The following is an 11,878-nucleotide window of genomic DNA, read 5'->3' as shown; positions in this document are numbered from 1 at the left end:
GCGTTTATTATTTGTTTTAACAAGCTGCAACGACGATACTTTTTTTTTTTTTTCAAACTTTTGTGCTCTTCGGATATTTAAAAGGTTAAATATTAAGCTAAACTGTTACCATTTTATTGTAGGATTTTTTTTAATATTATTTTTCATTTCCAAACACAGAGCTTTGACTTTGTCATCGATTTATTAACGTAAGGGAATCCTATGACGCAAAAATTGATTGTAGTGTTTGAAAGACACATAATACTTAAGATAAAAGTAAAAACTCCTCAGACACTTTTATTCCTAAAAGGCTGTCGACATGTCTTTACTAAGATGTAGAAATCGCGTTTTTTGTTGAACAAAGCTTTGATTAAAATTTTTTTTTTTTTTTTTTTTTTTCATTTTAAATGGTTTTTTGGACTCTTTACGCTTAAGTTGAGTGCTTGAAAACGATACCACGAAAAAAAAAAAAAAAAAGAGCGAGTGTGACAAAAGCCATACAAGGTGAATCTCTGTATAAGGTTATTAATAGAAGAGAGAATGATCGCTCAATCCGCGTTATTTTTTACTTTTTTTTTTTTATTGTAAGAATCACGAAAAAATTGAGATATACCTCTTCCTTATCCTCGTGACATGCAAAACGATAAGTGGTAAAAATTAATAAATTCGAATGATGCTGCGTGTCCAAGGATACTTTGTATGAAATGTTTCATGTACATCAACTTTGTTATTTTTGTAGTGTAAATAAATTAAAATATAATTAGGATGTACAAAACGTGTCCTCTTTATTGATTCTTTATAAAAATTATTTATTATTTCAAAGCATCAAACATTAGTAAGTAATCTTTAACACCGAGTATTATTCGTTAAATACACTCGTAATGAAATAAAGTATTCGTTCACAATAGTTTGACACGTTGAAGAAACATTTTTTTATCATCATCGATTGAATGAGTCAAGGCCCCTTTTGTTATTATAGAGTGTACAAAAATTTTTTACATCATCAGTATTGTAATCAACTCCACCATACAATTATCATCTAGTTTTACATGTCGGAAGACTGTGCCGATAATCAATAGGTCCCTTCACCACGAAATTTTAGATTCAAGGCATGACAGACATTACGCGTAAAACACCAATATAAATACTGAAATATCGTAAGCATCGACGTTACATACTTGGCTTAGATGTCGTACTAATAAATATATAACTTGTCAACACTTGTATTCAAGATAAAGACATATCTGTCGAGAATAGTCTCTCATGTTTTACAGACAATCAACTAATTACAAAGTTAAGGACTTATTATTAGTATTAACTTGAGCGTTTAAATGATCGGCAACCTTTAATTAAACAGTCATAATTTTTATTTCATCCGATCTAACTGTTGATTACTCGATCAAAAATTATCAGTAAAATAGTAAATCCTTCGTAATCGTTTCGAGATATCCGTGTATCGATGTGTTCAAAATCTTATTGTTATAGTTCCTCGCAAGCATACATAATATCATACTGCAGATTCAATGATGAAAGCTGTACGAAAAATATTATCTAGCTCGCCATACCTTTCAACGCGATGTAAAATATTTTGTACATTTTATTGTAAAAAATGACATTAGGCCCATGCTAACTCACAAGCTCAGATATGCTTGATCCCTTTCTGATAAGTTAAGATAAAGAAGTAATAAAGAGTCGAATCTACACTTTGGTGTATGACTGCGCAGAGAAAAAATTCTGATTCGATGAACATCTTCCGGTTAGTCACAAAGATCATCGGATCAACATGTAATATTAATAATCTTTATACATTATTATGTGCTGTCTCGTACACAATGCGTAGGTAAACTAAAGTAATGTACACCTGTGTTAAACTATACCACGTAACATTGGTATTTCAGCACAGTAACCCGATGACAGGCGCATTTACATAAAAAGTACTCTCGCGAGCAAAACTTAACATCTTATGTAGGGAATAAAATATTCTTATAGCCATGCCGATCGCATTGTCAAATTTACGAAGCGAAACTTTAAGCGGCCATCCGTAGGCCTGTCCAAAACCACCAACAAACACAGCGTGATTTCACAACTCTTCTCGCGTTGAAAAAAAAAAAAAAAAAAAAAAAAAAAAAAAAAAAAAAAAAAAAAAAAAAAAAAAAAGGACCAACTACACAAACTTGCGCTAAAACAATAACCATCACATCTCGGGCGAGAGAGGTAGACTCCCATCAGGGAACAAAAAGATCGGGCTCGTCGTAGCAGGAGCCCCAGCGATGGTGCTACGGCGGCGACACGAGCGGCGGCTCCTCCGGTTCCCCCACGTAGACAGGATCACCCAGTCGCACCGTCCCACTGGAGCAACGCAAGCCCAAATGCACACCCATGACCGGGCTGTCTTTGGTGTACTGCCGCAACTCCGGATCGGCTACTTGCCGATACCTAAAGAAAATCAAGTTATCGGTGATCTCAAATCAATGGGCAGTACATACTATTAAAGTGTTGTGTTTACTTTCTCAAAGTTTTGAGGGGCTCGAAGTTGGGACTCTTGACCCCGGTCTCGGGATCGACGGTCGTGAAGACGCACCTGGTGCAGGGCTTGACGTTGCGGAACACGGTGTCGCCGATCATCAGCCAATCCCAGGCGTCCTCCTCGAGAGGCTGAGCCCCCTTGACGACAAAGTTCGGCCTGAAGTTCAAGGGCCCGACCGGCACCTCGAGCCGCGAGTTCAGATCGGCGATCGACGCCTCGTTTTCCAGCGTGTAGCTCGTGGCGTCCGGATACGCCCCCTGCACGTACATGAATAATCTTACGGTTTTGCTTCGCCCGAGAGTGTCAATTAGGGGCCATAGGAACACGCGCGAGTAATTGCACCCGATTGGAGTGCGTGGGAGGAAGAACAAAAAAAAAAAAAAGTAGGATGTTAATCTCCGTCTGTAACTCGCACGCGCTCCGGTTTTTTTGCTTCAATGCGCCATTGTTATATACAGCCGTCAGCCGGTGGGGCGAGAGAAAAATCCAGAGTCTTGAATAAAACGATGAGACGCGCTTCGAATCGTGCGAAAAAAAAAAGTGAAAGAGACAATCACACGCGACTTACCGTGTCGGCGTTCTCGGTGAGGGGGAAGGGCTGGTTGCACTTGCGCACCTCCCGGCTGGGCTTTTCGAGCGGGTAGTAGACGAGTCGGAGTCCAGTGTCCTCCTGGAGGAGGAACCGGGAGAGCCAGCGCGCCACTTCCTCGCCGCAGTCGCAGGCTGGCACCGCTTGGCCCCAGACGGCCGCTCGAAAACGGCCCCTAAGCCGCGCCAGGTCCACCGACACGCTCATCATACCCGGGGCCTTCAGGGTCAGCACCGAACCGGCAAAGCTCGGTGACACCTGCTTGGGAATTCCATGGTGTAGTTTTTTTTTTTTTTTTTTTTTTTTTTTTCAACGCGTCGGCCATCTGTTCCGCATTTGTGAAAATAACGCACGCCAGCGAGAGGAAGCAGGAAAAACGGCACCGTCATAATAGCAGCAACTTGTACCGCTATACAGCGTGCATGGCACCACTTGCATATGCAACCATGATTACAACATGTGTACCTAGAGTATAGCGCGACTCACCGGCCCGTAAAGAAACACGCGCTCGTGGATATTATATGCGCTACGTCCATCAGAGAGAGAACGACCGGACGGCTGTGCCATTATTTATTATGCGCGTCGGTCACTTGTAGGTGTACTTTTTTGTTTTACAGTTTACCGATTTCTGAAAAGTATGATTACCCTTCCAGCGCAACGAAACAACAGTTAAGCATGTGACATCGGTGTAAAAAAAAAAAAAAAAAACACTTTGTTTATCTCGCTCGAGCGTTGAAAGAGACATACCGGTTTTTTAGTTGCTCGGCGGAATAAACTTTTTGTAGCTTCGTCTGTTCGTTGCGCAACCTGCACGTACGAGGAAAACGAGATTCGCTGGTTTGTTTGCGCGTCAAAGTATCAATGTGCACATGCAGGGAGAAACGAAACGGTTTACCTGGACCATTTTAGGGAGCTGTCGGCCGGTGACAAACTGCCCGTCGAGGTCGATGACCATGAGAGTGCGATCCCTCATCCAGCCTGACTTGAGGCCCAGCTGGGTGCACTCCATCGAGTGGAGCCTCACCGGGCCGAGGCTTTTTACCGGGTAGCATATGAGATCGCTCAGCTCGCCGATTTTGCGCCACTTGTTGGGCGGCCGGTACCTTTGGCGCCTGGTCCACCACCACCAGACGAGGACCACCGCCGTGCCGGCACCCACCACCGCTGCGCTCACGTACGCCAATCTCGTCCGATCTGCTGAAAATCGGCAATTTACGTATATTTGCTTTTTTTTTGGTTGTGGTTGCCGGGGCTAAGTGATTTTATTTTTGTCGTGCAAGCTTCTGCTCATGAGAGGAAGAGAAAGCGAGTGCCAGATGTCTCGAGCGCTTGTCAATTGGTCTCGTTCGAGCGGAGGAAAAGTAGGTGATCGGTTTCAATCAACCATATACTCACGTAAGTATATGGAGGTATGGTTGATTGCAATTGAATAACTATGAGGTGGTAAAAAAAAGATTTTTTTCGTTGAATTATGGGATCTGTAATTTTAATATTTTGGGAAAAAAGTTTTTCTTTTTCTGATACGATGGAGAGAAATTTAATTGTATCTTTCCTCGGCTCGGAACAATGAATTTATTACACGTAGGTGGACACCGTAACAATAGGGTATAGTGAAACCGATTTTTTTTTTTTTTTTTTTTCAACGCAGGAGTAACAATAATGAGTTTCTCTCGGTAACTCGTTTGTCATAAAAATAAGAATCAAAGGAAGAGCTGAATTTTTTAAGATTTGAATTTTTATTGCACTGTATTATATGGTATCACTACTAAAATAAAAGTGCAAAAAATGTGAGATAAAGCAGTGCGAATCAACTATCAGCGCTTTACAAGCATTTCGTCATTTTTACTATCTTTGTGAAGCTTATAGATGGTAGATAACAAAACACATACGTGCTTGCATACAAGTAAAAATATCATTATCCGAACTAAATCATTCGCGTATTACAGCCGAGTGACGCAGTCAACTGAAAATTATAATAATAATGTATTTCAATAAAAAATAAAAGAATGTTTCTATACTTAGATTGAAATAATTGAAACGCTTGTTGGTACGAGGAAAAGAAAGTGTTTCTTATTGCCTTTAACTATACACTTTATCAACTTTGTTTGAATAAGGTATACTAAAGGTATACTAAAGGTATAAAATATAAAAATGTTTGCACGCAAAACTCAATAAATATATATACAATCTTACCCATAACGACGACCGAAGGAGCGACCATACAAGAGCAGCCCCGAAAATCTCAGCCGTAGTCTAAACTAATTGCAAAACCGGACTCCCCGACGACACAATGGCACCATCACCTCTTCCGGGATTTATACATACCGGGAGTACAATATACACCCCAAAGATGCTTGTGCGAAATTTTGGAGTCCAGCCAAAAATATCCGCGACTCCAAAGATACACGCTATTTCCAGCAACGAGTATAGGTACACACGCGTGTGCCGTCCGCCAAAGTACTGCGAGCTAAAATATGATTCTTCAGAGAGCCGCCTCGTGTCTGTTGCTCCAGCCATGCGTATAGGTATATATTGTCCATACGTACCCATATATCCGCGGGGGCACACTCCTCCTACTCCTCCCGTAATATACGTACACACGCGAATACCCGAGCAGCATCAGCCGTCCCTTTTTCTCTCCTTTCACGCGACTCTTCCTCTCCACCCTGCACTCGGCCCATTCTTCTTCGTATATCTTATTTCTCAAAAAGAAATAAAGAGGATCAAGTGTGATCCGCCGTCACAAGTAGTATACCCCGAGCTCTCGAGCTGCCACCTCGAACCGTAGGTACCGCAGGGAGCAATGGAATATGACAAAAGAGTCATCCGGCTTACATGGGCTTTACCGTGAAGAGGAGCGCGTCGCTGTTGTCTCCCATACAAAATATCTATATGTATATATGTGAGCGAGCGCAAAAATCGATTGCGCGCTTTTCGACGCCACCCCCTTGACTCCTTGTACATGGGGGTGCAAGACTCGATGGTGGTGTACATTGGATGCTGGGGGAAAGCAATGTTATAGTTTTCGATTTATTCATTTTGGACTATGGAGATCGGTAAGATAATATTATGCCCTACTTATTTTCCGTGAAATTGATTCTTTCCTTGAAAAACAAGTCAGAATTGTACGTAGGTTTTTTTTCTCCACGATATACTCACAAAGAATGTAATTGTTCTCGACGCTCCGTCGGTAAGGCATTGATTTAAATTTCCCGCTAAAAAGTCCCCTGCGCGCGCATACTGCACGTTATGTATACACGTCCAGACGACAAACAGTCGCGACCGTTATAGCTCAGCCGCGGTGTGTGATCATTGTTGTTGTCTTCCTGCACCCTTGACTCCCTTGAGAGACTTTTGACTGATGCTTGTTGAATTAAAAATTTCAATTGAACGGAAAAATGCACGATAATTGAGTGAAGTAGGTGGTAGTGCATTAAAAGTATAAAATTCGAGTGGGAACAAAACGTGGCAATGAACAGGAAAGCCAGTGACGATCCCAGACAAGTACTGGCGATTTTGAATTCCTTGGGGGTCGTTGGTGTCACCGCCCCCGAGTTGAAGGCGTTTATGAAAGGCAAGTGTACTTACTTGAATTGTTGGGAGAGTTTTGTAAAAATTAAATTCAGGAGGTATCAAGAAACCAATGATTGATTGTTGTCGTTTTCTTTTGCAGAGTTGAAGTTGTACAGAAAGATAAAGGAGCACGAGAACGATCAGTGGAAGGAAGAAACGAAGGCTAAAATACTGGGCAGGTACGAGCTGTTGGAGATTCACAAGACAAATTCGCACAAGCCGTGTGCTTTGCAAAACGTTGCGTTGAACAGGCAGGAGAGAAAGAAAACTAAAAGTGACAAGTCACAGAAAAACTGTTTGGAAATAGTGATTGACAGAAAGGCCAAGCGCAGTGTTGGCCAGAACAAAGAAAATGACGTGGAAAAGGCGATATCGACTCTGGCGATATCTTTTGAAAAGTGTAAGACTCGGACGCCGCACAAAAATTCGGAAAAGACTTGTGCCAAGAAAACGGACAAGGTTGAGGCGCGTCCAGCTAGCGCCCCACAGACCGAGTCTAAAGCTGTCGAAAGGCCATCTCGTCAAAGAACGAAAAGCTTGACTTCCTTTGAATCAAGAAGCCAATCAAAAATGCGATTGCGCTCCAGATCTAAATCTTGTGAGTAATTTTACGTTGTTAACTCATTAGTTTTTTGTAATTTTTAACTGATTATCTACTGTTTTACAAAAGTCATCAGATCTCCGCAATCTAGACAAGAGTCAAGAGCATCATCGCAAACGAGAAAGGGACCGAGTGATCCAGTAGCTCTGTACAACAAGTACAAAAGTATATGGGATCAGTTGTCTCTTCCTGGTGAGAAGACCCATGCAAAGTTGAGATGGGCTGTGCGTGAGAAAATGCTAGGCTCTGAACCATATCCAAAGGTATCTATTGATTGACATGTATATTGACATTAATTAGTTCATGTATTAAAATATCGAATATTTTTTCAGCCAGTTGTAGAGTATAAAAGGCCACTACGAACACTCTCCAAGGGTAGGAAAAAATAATGTTGGATTCCAAAAGAAAACTAGATGTATTTCAATATGATAATAAATTTAATTGTTTTATTTACACAATGTACAAAGAGTGTAAGATATAAAATTTAAATATAGACGACGGTTACGTATTTAACAATGACTGACCTTGCTTGTGATGATTCTTAGTGTAAAAATCTTATTTTAATTTGACATAAACTTAATTATATTTAAGTTTACTTTTTGTTTACCTGTAGAGGATCCATTCTATTGAGGTGATAAACTAATTTGTCTTCAATAAGCCTGGCAGCACTTAGAGTTAAAACTAATGTATCGTGTTTTAACATGCTGTAAACGTTCAAGCCTGAAATGTTTTTTTTTTAATGTATTACTTGATCTTTGAAACATTTAAAACAGAAAAATAGAAAAACGCTCACCATAGGCAGGCATCAAGTTGAAATGTTTGATAGAATCAACTGCCATTGCCATGTTCTGTGGCATAATGTCGCTGCTGTCAACAAACAAGACAGAGGGTCCCCAATTCCTTGCCTTGGCTAGTTCTTGGATGAATTCAGGATCATCGGTCGGCAGTTCCAAGTCTGGCACTATGTGCATATCATCCTGAGCCAATTTGACAGACAGTGTGGCTTTTAAGCCCATAACTCGCGTGTAAAAGGGCAACATGTAGAAGTAAGGTGTTGGCGATCTAGGGCCGTGCACAACTCCACCTTTGCGCCACAGGGGCGACCTGATGCTGCCATGTCGAGCTTTACCCAAGCCCTTTTGGGGCCATGGCTTGCGACCTCCTCCTCTGACTTCTGCGCGAGTTTTGGTGTTTGCGTACGACTGAAAAAAAAAGTGCAAATGTTACTTGAAGAAAGAGAAATAACATTAGTTATTTTACCACGATTGGGACTCACGACAAAGCGATAGAGCTTTTGCCAGCGGACGTTTGCGTGAATGATGTCGATTCGCGGCAGAGCTCCGAATATCTCCGGGTGCAGTGTGACGAGACCGAGCTTCTTTTCCTCAACGGTGTCTATGTTTTCGAGCCAAAGTTGGCGTGGTTTGAGGTAAAATTTGTGCTCGTCCAGGTACGACTTTGTCGAAATAATCGGCTCGACGTCTGTCTGATACGTGTACTTGGACTCCAACGTTGGAGGCCGCACAGCCTCGGAATGATCGGTTTCGATTGTACTGCTGACTTTTCGGATGAAGGGCTGCAGCAGCTGCAGCTTTGGCAAGCTCTTTCGGAAAAAGAGCGACATAACGTCGTCCGGCACTATTTTTTTTCACTTTAATGTTTGTGTTGTTGTTTTCCTAACCTTAATAATGAGCAATGCGGTGCGTCGTCGTCGACGACGAGGGCTGTATTCCTGCGAAGTGTGTGTGTCGTCTGCGCTGAGGTCGCAGCGCTCGCAGCGCGGTAAATTCAATGAATAAATAACTTATTTTCAAAGTATCTCTAAGTAAATGGTTGCAAAATGCTTTTTGATAATCACTGATAATACGAATTTTTTAGGATTTGAGTTTTTACTTCAGATAGTGCAAAATTATTAGTTTATTTAGAGTACAATCAATTAAAAAAATACAAGCGCAATCCAAGTTACATGTACAGTGCATGCAAATTAACATATCCATATATGTATACACAATTCTTTAGTCTCAGCTGAGAGATATAGTCCATGCAGCGAAACGTCAGTCAATCGCGATAAAGATCAGAGCCATGATCAGAGCTTGTTTTTTATATGAATCTTTTTAGTTTGTTGGATCACCTCTTGTGTGATGCATCAAGTACTTACATCTTACATTACCAAGTGTCATAGCTTACGTATTCGTGCTAAGCACTGCTCGTTTTTGTAACGCAATAAAGTGGGTGTTTTCATTTCTAAGCTGTGAGTTCAATTGCTGTTTTGCATTTTCTCGAAAGCTATAAGTTATGTGCATATGCACCTAATGAGCAGATCAGTTGGTGCTTCTTACTGAGTACTCTAGGAGGCTATATTGTAATTAAGGAGCAGCAAGGAAGGCTTTCAGTTTGTTGCAAGTGCAGTGCACATAGTACAAGTAGTGCATACAACCTTATAAGTACCTACTTGCTCTTTTAGAAACAGTTTTTGCTTATTGCCCCGAAAAAGTAGTTGTTGGTTGTGGATCGACGTTCGCAGCTAAGCTCAAGGTGAGTCACTTCTGTTGTAGCACCGTGTAATCAATGTATGATTGAACGATTGCACCTCAGACGTTTGTCCAACGTTTTTTAAAAATAGTTATGAAAGCGAGAAAAATGACAGTGCTGAGGTTAAAAAGTCATATAGAATTATTGTTTCTTCGTATTCGGCGACTGTCAGTGACGTCGTCCTGTATACATAATTCCTTTGTTTTGAATTTTTATTGTTATTACCTTTCTATATTAAGTACTAGGATTGTACAAGTATGCCAAGTTTTTTTGTAACTATGAACTATACATCAGGGAAAAAAAAGCATGAAACTTGAGATGTTATCTGACTCCAGCATACGTGTGTTGCATATTGATGAAAAAAGTACATGCACTCATGACTGTGGTAAACATTTTTATCTCCATAGTGTGAGGGTTTAGTGTGTATTGTGTGTGTATGTATGCTTGCATGAGTGACTGCTCAAACAAAAAATAAAAGACAAAAATAAGTTCTGTATGTATTATCTCTTAATATATTGAAATGACGGTTGATTATTTTTTTTCTTTGCAGAAGCAATCATGCCTCTTTTGTACTGCGTTGTTGCAAGGGGGAACACGGTGCTTGCCAAGCATGCAGCCTGTGCTGGAAATTTTGAGGAAGTTACTGATCAAATTCTTGCTAAAATACCACCCCAGAATGACAAGATGACATACACTCAAGGACCCTACTTGTTCCATTACAGTAGTGAGGATCAAATAGTTTACATGTGTATAACAGATGATGTAAGTTGGTTAAAAACGTAACTTTTTTTTTTTATAAAATATATCTCAAAGACTATTTTTATAAACGATGCAATAACTTTTAGGATTTTCAAAGATCAAGAGCATTCCTTTTTCTCAATGAAGTCAAAAGAAGATTCAAGACCATGTATGCTGATGGTGCTTTGACAGCATTACCTTATGCCATGAATACTGAATTTGGTAGAGTCTTAGCCAATGAAATGGTATGTTGAAAAGTAGCAAGTTGTTGAATAAAAAACAAACAAGTATGCTTTCGTGAAATTTAACGAAATTTATCTTGTTTACAGAAACACTACAGCGAATCCAAGGACCTGGATACAATATCCAAAGTTCATGGAGAGTTGGACGAACTGAAAGATATCATGGTTAAAAACATTGATAATTTAGCAATGAGAGGAGAGCGTCTAGAACTACTTGTGAACAAGACAGAAAATCTTACCAACAGTGTAAGCTATTTACCTCAGTTTTGTTAATTTTTTTTTACTTGAACTCATTTTAAACACAAACATCCTTTTTTTCAGTCTGTGAATTTCAGAAAATCCAGTCGCAACTTAGCCCGATCGCTATTTTGGAAAAGTGTTAAGATGTACGTCATTATAGCTTTAGTTTTGATCGTAAGTACCAAAAAATCTCTTTCTTCAATCGCTAGCTTTACAAGGTGAGCTACAAAAATTTCTATTTTTTTAATTGCAGTTTATTGTGTACATGATTCTCGCATTCTTTTGTGGTGGACTAGGATTATCAAAATGTGTGGCTAGTAATTAATTTTTTCCATAGTCACATAGTGTCACATCATTACATCAATTGCTTGCTGATTTCGGTCGTGTTAATCCAGTATGGTATAGAAACATCAATTACACATGTAAAAGAAGTGAGAGCGAATTAAATTATGTGAAATTTTATATAAAGACGAAAAAAAAAAAATTTACGTAGCGTAAGAAAGAGGGAGAAAAAATTGTAAATATGTTATTTTATGCGTATTGTTAATAATAATAATGTATTAAACGTCGGCTTAAGTTGGAGTGGGCACTAGTATTGTTGTCAAAAAAGCTCGAAAATTTTAATTTTTACTCATGAATTCCTTAAATTTTGATTTATTGAAATTGAACTGATTAATTATTAGTCTTTGAAGAACCTTATTTAGCTAAATGAAATCAGTATCTTTATATATTTGTACGTGATTGTTTTTATTATACTCTTGTATTAAAAACGTTGTATCGACATGTTGACTTTTCACTATTTTACCCTGATCTATTGAAAAAAAAAAAAAAAAAAAAAAAAAAAAAAAAAAAACCCT

At 39.6% G+C, this 11,878-nt stretch overlaps 4 protein-coding genes across 4 annotated transcripts; 2 read left to right on the top strand and 2 right to left on the bottom strand.

The window, feature by feature from the left end:
• Window positions 1–2,142: 2,142 nt before the first annotated feature.
• Window positions 2,143–5,679, bottom strand: LOC106638028 (Mitochondrial amidoxime reducing component). Its single transcript, XM_014351043.2, has 6 exons — window positions 5,642–5,679; window positions 5,289–5,562; window positions 3,991–4,292; window positions 3,075–3,353; window positions 2,486–2,763; window positions 2,143–2,415 (listed from the first exon to the last, which is right to left on the bottom strand). The coding sequence occupies exons 2-6, from the start codon at window positions 5,314–5,316 to the stop codon at window positions 2,256–2,258; spliced, it is 1,047 nt and encodes a 348-aa protein (XP_014206529.2). The 5' UTR covers window positions 5,317–5,562; window positions 5,642–5,679; the 3' UTR covers window positions 2,143–2,255.
• Window positions 5,680–6,391: 712 nt separating this feature from the next.
• LOC106638176 (uncharacterized) lies at window positions 6,392–7,764 on the top strand. Its single transcript, XM_014351239.2, has 4 exons — window positions 6,392–6,669; window positions 6,769–7,266; window positions 7,339–7,532; window positions 7,602–7,764. Exons 1-4 carry the CDS (start codon window positions 6,567–6,569, stop codon window positions 7,656–7,658), a joined length of 852 nt encoding a protein of 283 aa, XP_014206725.2. The 5' UTR covers window positions 6,392–6,566; the 3' UTR covers window positions 7,659–7,764.
• mRpL4 (mitochondrial ribosomal protein L4) lies at window positions 7,688–8,988 on the bottom strand. The gene is made up of 3 exons (XM_014351227.2): window positions 8,546–8,988; window positions 8,063–8,471; window positions 7,688–7,989 (listed from the first exon to the last, which is right to left on the bottom strand). Exons 1-3 carry the CDS (start codon window positions 8,891–8,893, stop codon window positions 7,862–7,864), a joined length of 885 nt encoding a protein of 294 aa, XP_014206713.2. The 5' UTR covers window positions 8,894–8,988; the 3' UTR covers window positions 7,688–7,861.
• Window positions 8,989–9,339: 351 nt separating this feature from the next.
• Vamp7 (vesicle-associated membrane protein 7) lies at window positions 9,340–11,802 on the top strand. Its single transcript, XM_014351561.2, has 6 exons — window positions 9,340–9,804; window positions 10,352–10,563; window positions 10,647–10,784; window positions 10,869–11,027; window positions 11,103–11,195; window positions 11,275–11,802. Exons 2-6 carry the CDS (start codon window positions 10,360–10,362, stop codon window positions 11,344–11,346), a joined length of 666 nt encoding a protein of 221 aa, XP_014207047.2. The 5' UTR covers window positions 9,340–9,804; window positions 10,352–10,359; the 3' UTR covers window positions 11,347–11,802.
• Window positions 11,803–11,878: the final 76 nt, after the last annotated feature.

This window comes from Copidosoma floridanum, unplaced genomic scaffold (genome assembly GCF_036245765.1).
Source record: "Copidosoma floridanum isolate Cflo_tuat_1 unplaced genomic scaffold, Cflo_Japanese_pri ptg000007l, whole genome shotgun sequence".
Taxonomy (NCBI): domain Eukaryota; kingdom Metazoa; phylum Arthropoda; class Insecta; order Hymenoptera; family Encyrtidae; genus Copidosoma; species Copidosoma floridanum.
Note: the sequence above shows the minus strand (reverse complement) of the source record. Positions and strands in the feature narration are given on the sequence as shown.